The sequence below is a fragment of the Penaeus monodon genome, chromosome 9 (assembly GCF_015228065.2).
Source record: "Penaeus monodon isolate SGIC_2016 chromosome 9, NSTDA_Pmon_1, whole genome shotgun sequence".
Lineage (NCBI taxonomy): Eukaryota > Metazoa > Arthropoda > Malacostraca > Decapoda > Penaeidae > Penaeus > Penaeus monodon.
Window position 1 is genome coordinate 23,764,590 of NC_051394.1, and position 22,500 is coordinate 23,787,089.

Genomic DNA, 22,500 nt, shown 5'->3' on the forward strand with positions numbered 1-22,500 from the left:
TTCAGCAGGGATATCACTTATGCCTGCAGTTTTCCCATTCAGCTTGGAAATCACCATCCTAACCTTCATTAAGGTAGGAGGTTCCTCACTGATGGGTGGGTCTGGCACAGGTATTGTGAGATTGCTTGCATCCAAGCTAACTGTTGGAGGGTCTACCTGGTACAACTGCTCAAAATACTCAGCCCAACGTTCACGAACCCCAACATGATCTGAGATGATCCATCCATCCGCTGATCGGACTGAAGTCATCTGCGAGGAGGGCTTAGAGTTCAGCTTTCTCAGGGCTTGGTAGGTAGGGTATCTATATGTACAAGTATATACATATTCATATATATATATATATATATATATATATATATATATATATATATATATATATATTCATTTATTTACTATATATATGTATATATTAATATATATATTATGTAAATACAATATCTATCTATCTATCTATCTATCTATCTATCTATCTATATATATATATATATATATGAAACTCAAGTGTCATCTCTAGTCCTAAAACACCTTCATACCTATTCTGTTAAGATGAGTTTTACAGTCTTAAATCTTATAATTAGTGATTTAAATCAACTATCTGCCATTTTGTGATCTAAGACAGAATCTTAAACTTGAGATATTTTATGACTATGGGCCCTGGTGCTGTATGGTATGTTTTATCCAGCCAATCCCTAGATCTTCTTCTCCTGCCACATTTCCCCCTCCACACACCTTACTAATATATATCACAATTACTTCTAGGTATATAATTGTCTCTTTACTATGTACAACTCTAAATAACTATAAATACATCTAAATTAATTTTATTGATTTATATGATTATTATTTTATTACCTTCATTCATACGCAAGGGGTAACTGTGATGATTTTCTCAACTTTGCACTCAACTGCCCTTCGTTGTATTTGAGATGACATAGAGATATACATTTTCTGGAGCAGAAAATTAAGCTCTTCAAATGCGAAAATCCAAAATTTAACCATGAGTAAAACTTAAACATCATACCTGTTTTGTGGCTGGGGGACCAGGTAATTTTTGTGGCTTCACAAAAATTAATGAACAAGCCCAACAGTCTAAATGTTATTCACTTTAATCTTTCATAAACCTTGATGGTATCTTGTGCAACAGCAAGTATTTATTTTTTCTCCTGATATCACTTTTGGTAATCAAGGGTGAAGGAACTTTCTAGCAAACCAGAATATCCTTTATGGTCCTACAAAAAAGAAAGAAAGAAAGAAAGAGAGAAAAGAAAAAAAAAAAAAAAAAAAAAGTCTACCCAACAGCCTACCTTAATATAAACATACTTTGGATTTAAAATAAAATCAGGAAATCCATCTATGAAGACAAGAAGTGAGATGGAATAATGATAATGATGATGTCAATGATGATCATAATGATGACAACAACAACTACAACAACTGAAGCAAAATCAAAGACTGAGACTACCAAGAAGACAACCACTTTCCACTTGAAACAAAGCAAATGGTTTGTGAACCAAGGCTCACTCACACACAAACAGAATCAGAACTTACATAAGTATAGGCATTTGCAGCATTTGCAAGGAGCGGACGATCTTGTGATGGACTCTCGATAGTACTAACCGATTCCAGCGATGATGAGGAAATGCCGAAGAGCATGTACCAGCATCCCTGGGCCAGCACACGATACTGCAAGCAGGAATTGAAGTGTTAGGAAATATAAACAAAATAAAATAATACAAAATACTAAATTTGTCTCACTGCATATTATTCAGGGTGATTAGGCTGCTATGAACTAGATCACATTCATTTTCATAATTAATATGAACTTTTTTTCTTTACCTGTTTCCTGAACTAGCATATTATCCAGCTATGTTTATATTCCCACATTTAACAATCTTAACTCGTATTACGCTGTCTTGGCAACCCTGTTCTCCCACACAATATGCTAGCCATTCATTATTGAGACATGGAATGGAGTGGGAAGGATGGGACAGTTGCATATATAAGAAACCAGTATGTGGAAAAAAATGAATTTTAAGCACTACATCCACAGCTCATGATGGTGTCCTGCAAACTGGTCTGCTGACTTGTGCTGAACATGCCTTGATAATGTCTCAAAGGATTTGGTCATCAGACAAGTCAAATCAAATGCCATTTAGCATAGCATTTTTGCCTTTCATGGCAGAGGCTCATATGTTACATTTTTGTTGCAGAAAAACAAAGTCTGCAAACTTTTGGCTGGACATGTCTGACATGGTGTTACTCCTGGTATCAAGTGGATGAGGAAGGGCAATGTGGCCTAAGAGTATCATCCACTCTCTGGCTGGTGGACAGCTGTTGCTGATAAATGAAAAAGAAGTTTTTAGTCTTTTCTGTGTCAGGAAAACCTTCAAAGGAGAATGAATTTCCATCCCCAAAATTGCCTTCATCTGAAATGGGGCTACTGAAGATTTTTCCCAGTTTATTATTATCCCCAGTGTGGAGTGCAGATAGGTGAGAACACTTATTGCCTCATGGGCTTCCTGTTGAAAGGCAGCTTGAATTAGCAAGTCCTCTACTTATCCAAGGAGGCAAATTTCCTGGCAATGTTAAGCCACTGAAACCAGAGCCATTATTCTCGTGAATACCTGTGGAACTGTGGAGAGACCAAAACAGAAGGCCCAAAACTGAAAAGATTGATTCTTCCATGTGAACCTGAGATACTTGATGTATCGGCACCTGGAAGTAAGCACCCTTGAGATGAATGGAAACCAACCAGTTGCCCTTTCATATATACAGTTGACATTACCATCCTTACTGTTTCGATTCTGAATTTGATTGTGTGGATACATCTGTAAAGGACAGAAAGATCTAAATATGCGGTTGGCTAGACCTCCACTTTAGCTTACCGACCTCAAAGTCCAAAGTCTTGGTAAAGATTCCCAAAAAAAAACCCCCCCCCATTTTTTTTTTAACAATTTTCCCCTTAAAAAAAAAAAAAAAAAAAAAAAAAAAAAAAAAAAACCCCCCCCCCCCCCCCCCCCCCCCCTTCCCGTTTTTTTTTTAAACCCCCCCCTTTTTGGGGGTTTTTTCTTTTTTTTGGGGGGGAAAAAAACCCTTTTTTCTTTCCCAAACCCAAACCCCCAAAAAATTTTTTTTTTTCTTAAAGGGGCCCCAAAAAAAAAAAATTAAATTTTAATTTTAAAGCCCCCGGGGGGGGGAAAAAAATTTTTTTTATTGAATTTTGGGCTTTTGCCATAAATTAAAAATTGTTAAAAAAAATTTTCCCCAGAAACCCCAGTGGGGTAAAGGGGGAAAGGGGGGGAAAGGAATTTCGTTCCTTTTTTCAAAAAACCCAAGAACCCTTTGGGCCTTATGGGTAATCCCCTTTTTTTTTCCAAAAAAGGAAAAACTGGTACTGTCTGCTTTTGTTCCCCTGGTCATTGAAAAAAAAAAATTTTTTTAAATAAATAAAAATTTTTTTTTTTAAAAATTTAAAAAAAAATTTTAATATTTTAATTTTATTAAATTTAACCCAGGGGGGGGTAAACCATTTTTGGGGTTTTCTTTGTTTTACTTTCTTAAACCAAACCCTGGTTTAAAAAAGAGTTTTTCCAAACTTGGCTTGGGGGACCGGGGGTAAAAAAAAGGAACTGCCTTTGGAAGGGGGCCATTTTGGGTAGCATTTTGGATGAGGAAAAATGCTTTTTCTTTGCACCCTTCCTTCTTTTTTTTTAAAAAAAATCTATAGAATTTCTTATAACCCAAGGGGGGGGAATGTTTTTGGGGGTTTTATTAACCTTTTCTGGGTAAAAATTGGTTAAAATTGGAATTTTTTTTTTTCTATAAAAGAAAGGGGTTGGGAAAAACCCTTTGGCCATTTGAGTCCCCTTTTGGGGTGGGATGTTTTTCCTGTTTTTTTTGCCCCCCTTTAAAAAAAATTTTTATCTAAAATTCTTTTTCCTTTACTTTTTATAAAGCAAACGCCCCAAGGTTCCTGGCCCTTATTTTTTTAAGTGGGGGGGGGGTTTATTAAATTTCCAAATTTCAATAACAATTTGATTTTTTTTCTTTATAAATTTTATATACTTTTTAAAAGAAAAAAAATTTTTTTTCTTATTTAAATTTTTTATATTTTTTTTTAAAAAATTTAATTAATTAAAATTTGGTTTTAAAAATTTAATGTTTTTTTTATATTTAATTTAATTTTTTTTAATTTTAAAATTTTAATAAATTTTGGGGTTTTGTTTTTCTTTTTTTATTAAAATTTTAAATTATTATTTTTTTTAATTATTTTATAATTAAATTTTAAATTTTATTATTTTTTATATATATTTAATTTTATTTTTAAATTTAAATTATTAATATTTATATTTATTTTAATTTTTATATTTTATAAAATATATTATTAAAAATTATATTTTTAATATTTTAAAATTTATATAATATTATTATATTATTTTTTTTTTTTTTTTTATTAATAAATTTATATATTTATTATATATTTTTTATAAAATTATATATATAATATATATATATAAATATATATATTATATATAATAATTTTAAATTATAATATATATATTAAAATTATATTATAATAATTTATATTTTATAATAAATATATAAATTTTTTTTTTTAAAAAAAGATATAAAATTATTATATTATATTTTATAAAATAATATTAATATTAATATATATTATTATATATATATATAATAAATATTTATATTATATATATATATATATTTTTTTTTGTTTATTTAAAAATATTATATATATAATATATATATATTATATATATTTATATTTATATATAATATTTTAAAATTAAAAATTAAAAAATTTATAAATATATATATATATTATATATAAAAATATATATCTATATAACCCCTATTATTTTTAAATATTATATTTAATTATTTTAATTATATATATTTTTTTAATATATTATTTATCTATTTTTATTATTATTCTCATATATATATTTTTTTTTATTATTTAATATATATTTTATTTTTTTTAATATATAAAACTTAATAATAAATTATATATATTTTAAATATATATCATATATATAAAAATATATTTATATATACTATTTTATAATATATATATATTATAATTATATATATTATAACATTATTTATATAATTTATTTTTATATTTCTTTTATATATTTAAATCTTTTTATTAATTTTATCCTTATTTTTTCTTATATATTTTTATTTTTTTAATTTTTATATTTTTTTTTTATTATTATTTTTTTAGTATTATTATTTTCTTTAAAATATATAATATATTTAATATAATTATATATATATCTATTTAATTTTTAATCTATTTTTATAAAATTATTTTTTTTATATATTTATTAAAATTTATTTTAATATTAAATTATATATATATATTTTATTTTTCTTTTTTTTTTTTTTTTTTCTTTCCTCTCTTTTTTTTATCTTTTTTTTTAAATTTCTTTTATTTCTCTCCCTTTCTTTTTTATTTTTTTTTTTTATCTCTTTTATTTATTTTTTTTATTTTTTTTTTTTAATTTTTTTTCTTTTTCCTTCTTTCCCATGTTTTTTTTTTAAAAAATATTTTTTTTTTTTTTTTATTTTTTTTTAGGGAAAACCCCAAAAAAAAAACTAATTTTTGGTGGCTCTTTTCGAATCCCCGGGTTCCATCTTCGGGTTGAAGAAAAAGGGGAGGGGGGGTATAAAAGGAGAGAGGAAGGCAACGGGGGGAAAACACGGGGGGGGGTGGGACGACAACAAAAGCAGAGGGGGGTCAATCGGGGCGGAGAATGGGGGCGGACTATGCGCCGGGTGGCCGCAAAACGGAAAGGGGGAGGTAGGGAAAGAAAGGAGCTGCGCAGGAGAAAAGCCGCTGTTCAAGTTGAAATTTGGGCAGCAGCTTTATAAGGAAGTTTTCCACCAGTCACGGGAGTGGACACGCGGAAGGAAAAACACAATCCGCGCTGCTGACCAGTCCCACTGTGGCCATGTCCCACTGAGAAAAAGAGGGCGTTTTTTGTTTGTCCCCCCCGGATTAGCGTACTTTTGTTAACCGACCTTGGTAAACTGGCGCCTGTTTCGCCAAAGTACTGCTTGTCCAAGGGGAAAAAAATAGGGGGGGGGGGGAGAAAAGGGGAAAGGGGGGAGGGGGGGAAAAAAGGGGTTTAAGGGGGAAGAGGGGAGGGGAAAAAAACCAGGTTTGGCCTGGGAGGAAAAGGATCAATTTTGGAGGGCGGAAAAGGTCCCCGGCCCGGGAAAGGGATCAAAAAATGCCCCGGGTGAGGGGAAAAAGGGGCGAAGGAAAGATTTTCTATCCAGGACGGGGGGTCAAGAGCAAAAGGCGCGAAGGAAAAAGGGCGAGGTGGCAAAAAACCCCCCCTCTTCACATGGAAAAAAAAAGGGGGGGGTATGAAAAAAAGTTTTTTGTAATACCACTATGCCTGAAGAATAGCAGCCTGTTTTTTCCCAGGCGAAACTATACCAGAGGGTTTAGGGTCTCAACCCCCGCTCCCTCATTTCTATGGCTTCCTAAACCCATAACCGGCCGTGCCTCTGCGCCCCATCATCTCCTCCCGGGATCTGGACGCCCCCTCTTGCTGCCGGGTGGCAAAGTGTCTCACTCCCCTTCTTGGGGACCTTCTCTCCCGCTCCCTGCGCCCTTCAGGACTTCATCTCCCGCGTTCGGGGCTTCACCGTGACCATGAAGGTTGGGCTTGGTCCCCCCGTTTTACCAAGGTCCCCTTGTGTTCCTGGCTTTTCCTCCAAGGGGAAATCCCTGCAGAGGATCCTCGTCTCCCCTGCCCACCGACGCCTTCCTCCCCTGATTCGTCTTGTGGGATTCTAATTCCTTTTTCTTTCGAAGGGCGTTTTTACTCTCAGACGTTCGGTGTTGCCATGGGGTCTCCCCTCTCCCAGTCCTGGCAAAACCCGTTCATGGATTCTTTAGTCTGAGCTTCTCCCTTCCTCTCCTTTGGCCCTCATCTGGCTGAGGGGATTCGACGACGTCTTTGCTCTCTGGCCTCATGACCCTGCTCTGTTTTTCCGGGTTTCCTTGCGCTGAACTCTCTCTCTCCTTCCATCCGTTTCAAGGTGGAAGGGGGGGGGTTTACAACAGGGCTTTCCCTTTCTTGGGCACCTTATCCATCGCTCTGCTGACCACTTCTCCTTCTCCATATACAGGAAACCCATGCATAGTGGGTTTTCATACACTTCTTCTCATACCACCCTCCCCCATGGAAGGAGGGGTTGCCCCTCCTGTTCCCCTTTTGCCCCCCTTCGCATCTGGCCCCCGTAAACCCGGATGGGGAGATCGTCTTCCTTCTCGCTTTTTTCTCCAAAATGGGCTACCCGGGCTGTTTTCGATGCCGCGTTTCCAGGGCGCGGGGTACCCTTTTATCCGACCTCCTCCTAAATTGACTCCTCATTTCCGTCCCCTTTTTCCGCCTGCCCTACCGAGGAAATTTCTCTCTCCGTCGCCCTCTTCCCTCTCACTGCAGGCTGTCTTTCGCCAGGGAACCTCTCCGTCGAACCTGGTCCTACTAGCCCTCCTTCCTCCCCAAGGGGGGCCCTATGCTGTTCCCTTTTGCCTCCTGTGACAAACATACTTTGCGAAAAGGGGCCAGTCTTACCCAACGTCGTCTCAAAATAAATACGCATATCCAGGGGACACAACAATAACGCCCTCTTTTGCCATCATGGGACACTGCCATAGATGGACTGGTCCAAAACGCGGTTGTTTTCCTTCCGCCGATGTCCACTCCCGTAACTGGTAATCTTCCCTTTTTAAAGCGCTGCCTAATTTCAAATTGAACGCGGCTTTTCTCCGCGGCAGCCTCCTTTCTTTCCCTACCCCGCCTTCTACCGATGCCGGGGCCCCCGGCGCTAGTCCGCCCGATTCTCCCCTGATGTGCCCCCCTCTGCTTCCGTTCGTCTGTCCTCACCCGCCCCCTGTTTTTCCCGCGTTTCCCCTCCCTTTCCCCTTTTATACCCCCTCCTCTCCCTTTCCTCTTTAGACCTGAAATGGGTCCAGGGGGATTTCGAAACTGTATCTCATTTTCAATAAAACTAGTTTTTTGTATTTGGGTTTTTTTTTCCCTTGTATCAGCACGGAAGATGTTTTGCTATTTATATATTTAATATATATTTATATTTATATATATATATATAATATATATTATATATATATAATATACATATATATAAATGTATTATATTTTATATATATATATATATATAATAATATATATATAATTATTATTATATATCTATTATATATAATTTATTTTATATATATTATTATATTATATATATATTTTTTTTATATATATATATATATAAATAATATTATTATATATATAAAAATATATAATAAAATATTTAATTTTTTAATATATAATATATAATTTTATATAAAAATAAAATTTTATTTTTTATTTAAAATAATTTTTATATATTTATTTATAATAATTTTTTATTTATTTTATATTATATTTTATATAATATTTTTTTATTTTAAATTTATTATATAATTTATAATTATATATTAAAATATATATAAATTTTAATATATAATTATATATATTTATAAAATATATTTAAATTATAAAATATTCTTATTCTTATTAAAATATATATAAAATAAAAATTTTATTCTATTAAAATTTATCTCTTAAAATTTTATAAATATTTATATATGTATAAATTTATTTATATATAATAAATTTATAATATATATAAAATATATAATAATTTATATATAATACTTATTAATATTTTATATTTATATTATATAAATTATATTTAAAATATATATTTTAATTATTAAATAAATATTTTATTTAAAATATATTAATTAAAATAATATTACTTTTATTATTAAAATCATATATTTATTTATTTATTATTATTTATTTTAAAATACCATTTTGTATATAATAAAATTATATAAAAAATTTATAATTATAAATATAATTAAAATAATATATATAATATAAATCTTATCTTTTAAATTAAAATAATTTTTATAATTTAATATATAAAAAATAAAATATATATATATACTATTTATATTTAAAATAATCATTAATAAAAAATATTTTAATTTATATTAATTTTTTAAATTAATAATATCTTTTTAAAATAAAAAAAAAATTAATATAGTTTTATAACTAATATATTATTAAAATTAATAATATATATTATATATTTCTATATATATCAAAATTATTTTTTTTATATAATAAAAAAAAAAATAAAAAAAAAATTTTAATATTAATAATAAAATTAAGTATTATATATATTTTTATAAATTATTTTAATTTATTATATATATATTAAAAATTATATATATATAATTTATTATTTTATATATAGTTTTATCTTTATATTAGTATTTAAAATTATTTATAAATATATATATATATATATATACTTTATTTATTATTATTAAATTTCTTTAAAAAAAAAGGGTTAAAAAAAAAAAAAAAAATTTTTTTTTTTTTTCCCTTTTCTTTTTTTTTTTTTTTTTTTCCCCTTTTTTTTTTCCCTTTCTAAAATTTTTATTTTTATCTTTTTTTTAAAAACTATTTATTTACTTTATTTTTTTTTAAAATTAAAATTCTTTTAATTATTTTTTTTTTTTTATATTATCTCTCTTCTATATAAAAAATTTATATAATTATATTATAAATTATTATAATATATATTAAAAAATATTATGTATAAAAATATTATATTATAATAATATATATATATTTAAATTATCTTATTATATTAAAATATAAAAATTTTTAAATAATTATTATATCTTATTATTTATATTTATATTATTATTATATATTATATATATATTATAATTTTTATCTTATAATATTATCTATTAAATTAATATATTAATTTAAAATTTTTTTTTAAAATTTTTATCTTTTAAAATTTTAAAAAATTATAAATATTTTTATTTCTAATTTACTTTTATTTTTTATTTAAATATTATTTTTTATTTCTTTTTTTTTTTATATTTTAAATTTCTTTTTTCTTTAAAAAAATTTTTTTTTTTTCCTTTATTATTTTCTTTTTTTAAATTTTAAATTTTTAAAATTTAAATTTTTTTTTTAAAAAAATTTTTTTTTTAAAAAAATTTTTATTTCTTATATATTATTTCTTATTATTTTTTTTTTCTTTATTTTTTTATTTTTTTTTTTATTTTTTTTCTTTTTATTCCCCTTCTTTTTTTTTTTATATATTCTTTCTTTTTGTTATAATTTGTTTAGTTTAGATTATAGTATAGGAATTTTATATCTTTCGCTTAATTACATTTCATACCATATATCATATATAATATTTTAATATATGTTTATTTATAAAACAATAATAACAATATTAAATACAAAAAATATATAACCTAATATACATTATAACAAAATTTTAAACATAAAAATTACATATTAATACATTATAAACATAATATAAAATTATATAAAATTATTAAATATATATACAAATTTTAAACATAAAACTAATATACTTTTAATATACATTATATTACATAATAAACTATATATATACATATAATACAATAATTACTTATATAACATATAATCATTATATACATAATTACAAATATATAAAATTACATATATAAATAAAAATATAATAAACTTTAAATATATACATAATATCATATTTTAAACATATTTTTAACATATATATACATTATATCATATATTACATAAAATACTATATAAAAAACTATTTTCTAGAAACCCAAGAGTAAAAGGAACTTTTTGGGACGTTTTTCCCCTGTCTGCAGGTGTTCACCCGTGGAAATAAGTAATTTTTGATAGGAGAGCTCTCCCCCATTTGGGTAGGCCCCCCCCGAACCTGAAGTTCAGCGTATTTTCCCTTTTTGGTTTACATCAGGTCCACCCATGTCCACCCATTAAACAGCGGGGCCCCCCCGTTCCCGCTTTTTAACAGCGCTTTGAAATTAAGCGCAGAGCCCGAAACGGATCACACCACGATCCCAGCAGAGAGCAACAGAACACCACCCAAGGACTGCCCGGCCCTTACCGAGGGGGACCCTCCCGGCTCCCCCGCTGATCTCCGACTTCACCATAAAACATTCAGCCATACTGGGGGCACTATACCCCCAACAAACCTCCCAAGAGTTAGACACCAGAACCCAAAAATAGATGCGCAACCATCCATTTATATACGGTGCCCCCGGGAGTGTTTTTGGGTTTTTTTGCTCACTCGCTTTGTCATCTCTGGAGGGGGAGTACTTGAGCAGCACGCCCCCCCAACCCTGAAGTCAGCGAAGCCCCAGGTTGGTTTCACACAGGTCCTACCAGTCCCATGTCTTGGACACAGTCCCCTCTTTCCCCTGCACGTTTTAAACAGCACTCGTCTACTTAAGCGCCCCCAAAAACGAGATCAGACCCCCAAAACCCCTCTAGAGAGAACAACCAGCAGCCCCCAAAAAACTGCCCACCCTTAGCGACGGGGGAGCCTCCCCCCCCCCGTTGATCTCTTACCTCACCTCCCACACCCAGCCATAATGTGGGCACTCCCCAAACAAAAACCCCAAAAAGAGATGAAACCAGTACATCAAAATAGTAGAAAGCAACCACCATCACATCTGGGCAAAAGATGTACAAAAAAAAGCCCCGGGGACATAAAGTTTTTTGGTGATAAAGAGATGAAGTCCCCACCTAACAGAAAAAGTGGACCCTTTTCCCGGCAGATCATGGCATACCTTGGTATCCTGGGGTAAGGGGATGGTAAAAACCCCCCAATTCCCGAAACTGAGGTCTGAATACGGACATTTTTTACATTTGACGACTCACCCCCTTTTTCACCCACTTGAAGGAAGGACTCCACCCCCAGGGCGGGATGAGAAGCTCGACTATCGGGTTCCCTCAAGATTGTTTCAGTTAACGTTTTTGCTGGGGCGGGCTTGTGTAGATGGCTTTTGTGGAAGTTTTTTGGGGGGCTAGGCTTCAGACCTAAAAACCCCAACCAAGAGGGCGGGTTTGGTTGAAGTTAAAAGTTTGCTTAAGGGACACAGGCAGGAACATGGTGACATGCCTTCATCCACAAAAGAGGTGCTGGACTTGGGGGTTTTGGGGGTTTCCGGGGAGGATCATTTTTTAAAACGGCTAATTTTCCCCGTCTTTTTTATGTTTGCAGTCACTACGACTAATGTGGCAGGGGGGGAAAAAAATTCATGCCAAGGACCCAAGGGGGGGGGGGTGGTTGTTTCCACAGAGCAAACAGGGGGCTGTCCTTTATGGGAAGGGGCGAAAACTGTCACCAACTGTTGACTGCCATTTGCAATGTGGGGGAAAAGCCTTGGTAGTAAAAGTTTCAGGGTAAAGGGGTCGTGTTGGGGGGCAATGGCCCTTTTTAAAAAACAACTAAAATCCAAAGGGGGACAGGAAGGGTTTTAAGGCCTTTGCGGGGATCCAGGCCCGGAGGGGAACCAGGCCCTTCCAAAGTTTCCCCCCGGGGGGGGATTTGAGAAAGGGCCAACCACGAAAACGCTCAGAAAACCCCACATGGGGCCCTTTTAAATTGCAACCAAATTTCGGCCCGCCGGGGGAAATGAGTAGGTTAATCCCCCAGGGGATGTGGAGAGCAAATCTATTTTTAAACCCCAAAAAAAAATTTTAAAATTTTTTTTTGGGGGGGGGGGGGGGGGGGGGGGGGGGGCCCCCCGGGAGAAAAAGGGGGGGGGGGGGGGGAAGAAAGGCCCGGGGGGGGGGGGGTGAAAAAAAAAAAAAAGAAAAAAGAGGGGGGGGGGTTTTTTTGGGGGGGGTTTTTTTTGGGGGGGGGGGGAAAAAAGGGGGAAAAAAATTTCCCCAAAAAATGTCCCCCTTTTTTGGGGGGGGGGGGGGGTTTAAGGGCTAAAAAAACATTAAAATAAATGTTTAAAAAAACTTTCTCCAAGGTTTTGGGCAATACTTTCCCACGGAAAAATCATGGCGGAAGCAAAAGATATAACCCCCAAAAAAAAACCGCTTTGAAATGGGGTTTTAAAAAATTTTTCCCCAAAAATTGGTTTGGGAAAAAAAAATTTTTTCAAACAGAGCCCAAAAAAAAATTTTTCCCGTTAAAACAATTAAAAAAATGGTAATTTTTGGAAATTTCCCCGATTGAAAATAAATACAAATTTTTAAATAAGGGTTTTCACTCTTCCCCCCAGGCAGAAAAAATTTTTAAACTACAAAAAAAAAAAAAAATCTTTTGAAAAAAAAATCAAAAAAGGAAAAAACCTTTGATTTCCTTTTTATTTAAAAAAATAAATCAGTTTTTATAAAAACTCATTTATCCTCATGATATGTTGGTAAATATGTTACTGACAGTAATGCACATGGCATTAAAAGTGAATCTGAACTCTATACTAAAACTTTCAACCACTGCAACAAGTGCTAAGATTGCATTTCAACTTTACAAGCATGCAAAACATCATGTTCGGTTATCAAAAGCATAAACTATAAATGGGGCATAAAACCAGAGCTTACGCTCTGATTTGGTCGCCCTTGGCTTGGCCCACACAGGGGTCCCCGGTAGTGGCCACTTGCCACTATATTTGCCACCCGGAAAGTAGGGTGTATGGCACTCAGAAGGACCCATCGCTAGTGGGTTAACATCCAGTAGAATAATTCATAAAAATATGTAATTATAAGAAAAATACAGATGAAATATCGAAGTGTATATTACATATTATGGGGAAAGAAATAAGCTTAAATCAAACTCTTACCAGCAAACAGAGCAAAGAGGAAAAATCCTTGAGAAAAGTCTACCTCTTATCAAGATTAGATCAACTCCAAAATCAAAATACATTTCAACAGATTCAAAGATTGCTTATCAGGGTCTCTATAACATTGAAAATCATGAATGTAAATTACCTTAGGCTGTCTGCAAGTGTTCAGGACACACATGATCTTGTAGCGTAGATCATGGAGGGAATTCATGGACAGACGAGGCACAAGATCATCACCCACAACAACTGACATCACAAAGCTCTGCAATTTGCAACAATGGGTTGTAAAAATATATATCTACGCAGAAAATCTGGTTCTGTGGGAAGAATAATAATCCCTATTCTTCAACAGAGATCTCCAAAACCTTAATAATATTAGCAGTGAAAAACAAATCATATGAGATGGATGACATATTTTGCTGCATAACTTCCATTCTGTTACTTGAAAATACAGATGACAAAGATATTCTATCTTAACTAAGGCTTGAGTTACTATTGCTCTCGCTCCACTTATGGCTATGAAATGAGGTTTTCATAAACTACAAACAAAATCACGAACTCATTTTGAAGTTCTAATGGAAAAACCTCGACCTTATTATAGAAAATGAGAATAATGAAAATACATATATCATTAGCAATTTGAACTATTACAGAAAGAACTTTGTCTGGGATAAGGGTTTACAAATGGTAGAAAATTCTTGTTAGTTCTTTATAGTTTGCATGAAGAAAATGAAATTAAACAAAACCCTTGAATTCAACTTATAAAGATTAAAATCATGTTAACTCATCAGACTAGGTACATGCACTGCCCACTGTGGTGTTATCTTATGAATTTTGTCACACAGATGGCTCTACAAGTGCTTATTCACTAAGTCAATTAGTATGCCTGCCTGGCTTCAAATAATTTCCCCATTCCTTGAATTTTCAAGATAAAGCTTATTTTTCTAATACTGACAAAGTACATCCTGTCATTATCATTACTGACATTACAGTTCTTATAATGTTATAAACCCAGTGAATTCAGGTGCCTTGCAGCTCATATGAGGACCAGATTAAGATTATCTGACTGATGATTCTCTTTGGTGTGTGGTTTATAGGCCTAGCCTAAACAAATGCTCATGCATGATATCAAACTTTTTGTCTCCCCTTTAAAATTGCTATTAACTCACTTTCTGCATTTTTTTGCAGCTTTCCCATTTTTCTAAGGTTTATATTTGTCACTTGTTTTGCTGTATCTATATGGTAATAGACTTTTTATTTAGCAGACTCCATATTATATCTCCAGGTAGTCTACACCCCTGTGCAATAACAATAAAAGTTAGTAACATGGTGTTCTTTATTATTATTATTATTATTATTATTATTATTATTATTATTATTATTATTATATTATTATTACTATTATTATTATCATTATCATTATTAAATTTCAACATACTCTGTGCCACCAGTCACAGCAGGCAGGAACAGGATCCTTCACATGGAAATTGTGTCCTCCTTGGAGTCAGCACTGTTCCATACATGGCTCATGGATAGTACATTTTACCCTCATTTCCTAGTGGATGTAATGAAAGAGCTCTAATCCAATCTCTAATCAAGAGCCTTATGTACTCACAGTGAGATATCCCTGTCACCTGCCATTTGACAACTATACCTCATGACAAGACATTCCAATTACCCTGGCCTTCAGCCAAATGTTTCCCTATCAACACATTCCTGTCACCTGCCCATCAGCCAATTCTTTTCATGATGAGATGTCCTCATCACTCAGATTCGATGGCTTAACAAAACTAATCAAAATCTTACATATAATCAAGGAAAAGGGTCACAGATCCAATCGGGTATGACCAACACTTGCCTCACTGGTGACTAAGCACTTGTGAAGCCATCTATGTGTACACAAAGTTAATAAATTAAAGTCACAGCAGGCATGGCACATATGTACATGCCCTCCCAGTGGCAATGGGTTAATCCATGCATCAAACGAGGAATTAAATTTTTTTTTATGTACATCTCATTTAAGCAGACTTTGGTCAAAGATGATTTTGTCTTCCTCAGTTCCTTTACCTTTGATACTTCTCTTACACAAGATTTAGAAAATATCCATTCCTATTCATTATTATTATTTTTTTTTTTTTTACAACATATTTGTAAGTATTACTATACTTTGACCATAACAACAACCAACTTGAGAAGAAGGCCAATTCTCTCAAATATGGATAAAGAAAGTTAAGAAATAACCTAAAGGAAAAAGAGTATCCTGTGCATATTAAGAGTATTAGTTTGCATGTTTAAACTTTGAAGTTAATTTTGACTATATATTTTTTGTTAGGTACACCTACCACTTATTCACTACTATGTACAGAGGAGTAACAGTTCATAGGGAGCATTTGCCGTTGTTCAGCTGTATCAAATGAACCCTACTGAGGTTTTCCATGCCTGTCAGAAAGACATATACAAGAACAAAGAAGCATTGTGAGTTGTAAACATCCTCCTAACTACTGTATATACAAGTACCTGAAATACTACACACAAGGGGAGAAGAGAGGAGAGAGAGAGAGAAAGAAAGGATAAAGAAAAGAGAGAAAAAGACAGATGTGAGAGAAGAACAAAAGAAATGCAGGAAAAGAGAGAGAATAAAGAAAAAGACAAAAAATGTGAGAGAGATTAAACAGAAAAAGAGAAAAAAAAAGGAGAGAGGGATGAAGAGAATTGTGGGAACAAAAATAAAACAGAAAGAGAAGAAAAGAAAGGAAAAAAGCAAATAATAATCATCATTACAGTCATCATCTGCATAAGAGCTTAATTCCTTCCCAACAACACAGCAGTTTACCTGAGTCGCCAGGGCAAATTCCTTTGAGCATAGCCCACCTGGCGGAGAGAAGGCAAAGCACTTGAGGTTGGGAAACTGTGGTCGCATAAGAGCTGCCAAGACTACTGCTGTTCCAGCACCCAAGCTATGGCCTGTAAACACAATAGATAGATAGATAGATAGATAGATATATTTATATATATATATATATATATATATATATATATATATATATATATATATATATATATATATATATATATATATATATATATATATATAAGGGTTTAACCTATTTCCCCCATAAGTATTGTTCTAATGTCGTCCGCAGCAAAAATGCAGCTACAATTACACTACCCACAAAAAGTCTAAGGAATCTAAAAGCGGTTGAGTGTCTGTCCACATTCCATGCTTGCCACATTAGCAAATGCTAAGATTTGATTATATTGGTACATGGCAAATCTTGATACTCCCACCACTACAAAATGAAATACATTAGAGTTCCATAAGACATGACAGACTGAGCATGCTAGACTGACCACAATCTGTGGTGGTGGGAACTTAAGGGCAAGTTGCCAAATACCAATATTATGTGATCTGAGGACTTGCAGGGATGGTAACCACGGAAAGTTGGCAGACACGCAACCATTCAATGGAAGTCAAATGATTCTTCACCTTTCTGCTGGAACTGTATTCTTATTATCATCATCATTAATTTTATTATTATTATTTATCATTATCATTATCATTATCATCATTATTATTATCATTATTACTATTATTAACATTATCATTATTATTATCATATCATCATTACTTTCAAAATTACTATTACATTCATTAGTTTTATTATAATAACAAGAACAATAATAATGAATGAAATAGCAACAGCAATCTAAAGAAGGCTAATTCTACATAATGAATCAAATGCTACATCACTCATATCACTAAAACACTGAACAATCAAAACAAGAATAATCACTATAAAGTAAAAGGGAAACAAGAAAATTTACCTGTGATGACGACCCCATACCCAGGACGTGATGCCAAGCCTTCCCTCAGTGCCCTTGTCTCCTCTAGTTTGCGTTGAACAAACTTGGCTGCATGAACCATTCCCTTGTGAGCCAGGCAACCCTCTGGAAGCCCTGCACCCTCCACCTGCAGGAACAAAAATAAATAATTAATGTGCTTTCCCTTCTGAACACAAATGGTATCTACTTCTGTCACTGTCTATGTGGACTAAACCATGTATTCTTTCCTTAGTAAATTTGATTACTCAATGGCTAAATGGGTTAAGATACCTGATACCTGTTGTGTCAGTGTCACTCCAATTATCCATATCAAAAATAACTTTCTTGAATCCTCTGGTGAAGATGGTTCTTGTGACATGTATGAGATACAGCAAAGAAACCTGGCCAAATACTTAACAGCAGCAGCAGCTCCAGTATGCTTATGATGACAGCATTACAGCATATCTGGCCTAGCCAATCTAACGTAACAGATGAAGGGGACTTTTATAATTTTTCCGGGACAAGAATCTATTTTTCTTCCTGGCTGTCCTCAATACCCACTGCCAGCCAACCAAAAATATTTCCTTTGTTTCCCCCATCTTGTCACCAGTGAAATGTGAGTCACATTAACAAGAAAAAAGATGGAAGGAAATATAGATGATGGTGCAGCTACCACAGAAGTGGTAAATGTAAGATGACAAGTTCCACCTGTCGGGAGAGAGGTGCTGCTCTTAGCACCTATGGTTGCTTATAGCTGCACTACAACAACAGTATGTTGCATCTGTGTATAGATCCTCCCATATTCAGTCCAAAAATATAACAAAAGCCTTGGCTGCACTTCCTATGAAACAAAATTACTTTTATTCAAGTAGTATTTGTCAGGAATTCAGTGTAATACCACACTGATATAACCAATCAAATATTTATTGCACCTATTGCAAACTATAAAAACAGTTATGTACTGTATAACAACATGTACAGTTTTCCAAGCATAAGGCATATCACTGAATAAATGACCCTAGCAGTCTAAGCCAGTCATAGGTGTGACAAGCAAATAAGAGTCTGCATCTGCATGTAAACAAACCTTGCCATAGGCCAAGACAGCTTAGCAACTCCTATTTACTTGGTTAACTCAATGAGACTGGGTACATATACTGTTTGATCACCAAAGATTCAGTTACAAACCATATCTGATCTTAACTTTGAACTTATTCCTTGAAATTTTGGAAAATAAAGTTCTTATTTTTGTTACTATTATCATGAGAATTTCAGCTGAAGGCTGGGGTAACCGGAATGACTCTCCACGAGTGCATAAAGCTCCTGGAGGGTGATTAAACTCAGTTGGCATTTAGGAAGGGCTTTTGCATTATTTCTGTCTATAAATGAGTGTGGAATGTACCACCCATAAGCCATGACTGGAAGAGCATGCTCTGGACCCTATTCCTGCCCACTATGGCTAATGCCACAGGTTGTATTACAGAAATTGAATATTATGATTTTTTTTTTAAATGACACAATAACAAAATGTTAATTACTGTTATCATTATTCACTAAGGTTAAATTATCTAGAGAGATCATATGGAATCTGTGCAAGGGAAACAGTCTATTACCATATGGATACAGAATGATAAATACAGACAGTACAAAAAAAAAAAAAATTACAAAAAAAAATAAATAAATAATAATAATAATAATAATAATAATAATAATATAACTGCTTATGCAGAAAAAGTGAAATAATACTGCAAATGGGAGGCAGGGAGTCTTGTCACAATGCAAGTGTTTGTGTGCATCAGGCCTACCCATCAGAGTAACTGCTCAAGTTTGGTTCATACTTGTATTTTAGGCCATGTGCAGGAAGTGAAACATCTGGATCCAAGTGGTTAAAAAACAAGAACACAGCAGACAGTGCATATATGCATGTGTTCTTAGCATCAATAGGCTAAAGACAAATGGTATGAAGTCCAAAAGACTAGACTATAATTCAACTTAATATTAGCACAGTTTGATACAAAGAGATGAGAAACAGTGTGGGAGGGAGAGATTTCATGAAAAGGAAAGAGGGAGAGAGGGAGCTATGTTGATCAACTTACTTCTGTACACTGGCACGTTAGGTCTGTAATAGCATCTTGAAGTGACAATGTCCCCCTGATGGCCACCACAACGTGCTCTGTTTCATCATCAATGGCAACGAAAAATGGAACCTACAGAAAATACATAGCATTTATTGGTAACAAAATCAGTGCAATACCATGAAATACTCTCATATGGTCTTTCACAGAGAAAAACAAACAAAATTTGAAAAAACATACTTCATAAATCTTATTATGAAATGTGATGTATGAAATGCTGTCTTGATCCAGCCCTGTTATAGCTTTCAGCGCAGCTGTATTACATAGGCAACAGTTGTCTTTTGCATCTAGGGATGGGTCTGCCCTGTAATAAATATATCAAGATAATTTAGAATGAGCTTCCTCATTATTCAGACTCATGCATAAAAAACAAAATGTTAAAATGGATCATATTCATATATCACTATAAATATAGATCTAAATAAAAATATACAAATAAATAAATGCTAAAACACACATGAACGCACTCACACCTGCACACACCCAACCCATGGCATGCATCATCTCTTTGGATCCAAAATGTTCCCCTAATCCATCTTTCCTTCTCCCTTTGTACTTGAGCACCACTGATATCAAAAGAACAATCCTCAGACACACCTGCAGTTTGCACAGCAGTGTAGATGCTTCCAGAGGGAACAACAAGCCTGACAGAAACGGCCATACACAAACCATGGCCAGCCATAGGAAGCCAAGGCAAACTTCATGAAGTGATATGCACTGCCCACTTTCATCCATTCTGGCCGAGGGGATTGTTGGTGGGGTAATGCACCTTCACTCTGCAGGGCACCTGTTGGTTGAAATAATCTTTCCTTTTTTACATTTCAAAGACACTATTTCAGGACTTCTTTTTTCTAGTTTTATATTGCTATTACATTCTTGTTGCCAATTACACACAACAAGTCATGCCTTACCAATGCTTGCTGTGGAGGAGCGACTCAGAGGCAGGTGAAGGTTATTTTTCCTAATGGCTTCCTCTTGGCGTTCTTCTTGCTTCCTCTTGAGACGCAGGAGCACCAGGGCTGCAGCCACATCTGAGGCCACAAGGTCACTCTCCTCAAAGAGTGAGGCAAATACATCTGGAAAGAAAGGGAAGAGGTTTGTCATGACTGGTAGTCTCCCTCTCATGTCTTGAGGACTCCTGGAGTGTTGAAAATCATTAGTCCTTAATTTTATGGGCAGAAAATACCAGTACTTCTAACAATATAGAAGGATCTCTAAATTCTTTCCTCTAAGTTGGCCATACCTGCAACATTCTTGAAGGCTTCTGAGCTATTCTCATCCCTAGATGTCAAGCAACACAGGAATCGACAGCGTTTCTCCCACAACTGGATGTAGTGAGTTCTGATGGTAGGAACAGCCACCCAAAAAAAGATAGTAAGACCGCATTTCAAGATGCATTTATTAGAATATACAACTCCTTCTTTTGATATTAAGACTCCATAAATTAAATTTTCATAACTGATGAAACCATATAATTACCAAAAATTATATGAACTACAGATATTCTAATTTGAAACATTCCAAATTATACTCTACATTCAAAATTCAAAGAAAAGCAAGTCCAAAAAAAAAAAAACAATAACAAAATACAATTATGTCTCATTATATCATCTACTTTACCAATGCAGAAAGCAAAAATATTAGACACAAAAACAGGAATTACAACAATACTATTGTGATAATGATATAACAAATGATAATTTTATTCATAATTACAATAGCAATAAGAATAATGACAATGATAGTAATGATACTAATGAAAATGATACTCATAAAATTAACCCATTCCTGACAGGTGGCATGTATGCACATGCCATGGCATGGCGGGACCATCTGCCGGGGGCATGTATGTACATGCCATGGTGTATGTATGGAGATGCCATGAGTTATTTTTTGTTACAATCACAGCAAAATATTATTTTTCTGACAGTGAAAGTGTGATTAAGTCATTTTTAACACTTTCTCATTTTTACTATGAAAAAAAGCAACAAACCGACGATTTCAACTCCATGATGCCGCACACTGCTTATTTTATTCAGACTATAGACTGAATAATGATCAACTATAGAGTCTACATAACTAGTTTGGCAAGTAGAGACTTTAGAAAATAATGAAAACTGAAAATACAACATATCTTCGTAGTATTACGAAGAAACGGCAAGGGATGCTGGTATTTGGCACGAGTGGTCACACATGCTAGGGCGACAATATAAGCCCCCGGCAGCGGGGCCCGGGCCACTATGAATGCTACCCGTCGGGAAAGGGTTAATAATAACAACAATAATAATAACAACAATAATAATAATAATAAACAATGATAAATAACAACAATAATAATAATAATAATTAAATAATAAAAATAAAAATAGTCATAATAATCATAATAATCATAATCATAATCATCATCATCCTCATCATCATCATCATCATAATAATAATACCAATAACAAAATAATAATAACAATAACAATAACAATAACAATAACAATAACAATAACAATAATAATAATAATATAATAATAATAATAATAATAATAATAACAACAACAATAATAATAATAATAATAAAAAAATAATAATAATAACAATAACAACAACAACAACAATGACAATAATAATGGTAAAAGCAAAAGATAAAATTTTCTATATCTAAAAAAAAATTAAAAAGAACAAAAGATAAAAGGGAACACAAGCCTACCCTAAAGCACCGCCTTCAACAAGGTAGCTACCCTCATTAGGCCCTTGCCTGTTCGGTCGCATCATGGGGTCGAACAGCAGCCACACCCCAAT

The 22,500-nt window shown here is 33.1% G+C and overlaps 1 protein-coding gene across 1 annotated transcript in view; it reads right to left on the bottom strand.

The window, feature by feature from the left end:
- Positions 1-22,500, bottom strand: part of LOC119576676 (diacylglycerol lipase-beta-like) — a 41,857-nt gene that overhangs the window by 12,430 nt on the left and 6,927 nt on the right. Inside the window, 10 exon segments of the mRNA XM_037924322.1 lie at positions 1,549-1,683; positions 13,902-14,018; positions 16,590-16,720; positions 17,582-17,726; positions 19,672-19,782; positions 19,891-20,014; positions 20,308-20,497; positions 20,622-20,786; positions 20,954-21,051; positions 22,409-22,500. The exon segment at positions 22,409-22,500 is cut by the window's right edge and continues 41 nt beyond it. Of these exon segments, the coding sequence (XP_037780250.1) occupies positions 1,549-1,683; positions 13,902-14,018; positions 16,590-16,720; positions 17,582-17,726; positions 19,672-19,782; positions 19,891-20,014; positions 20,308-20,497; positions 20,622-20,786; positions 20,954-21,051; positions 22,409-22,500 (1,308 nt within the window).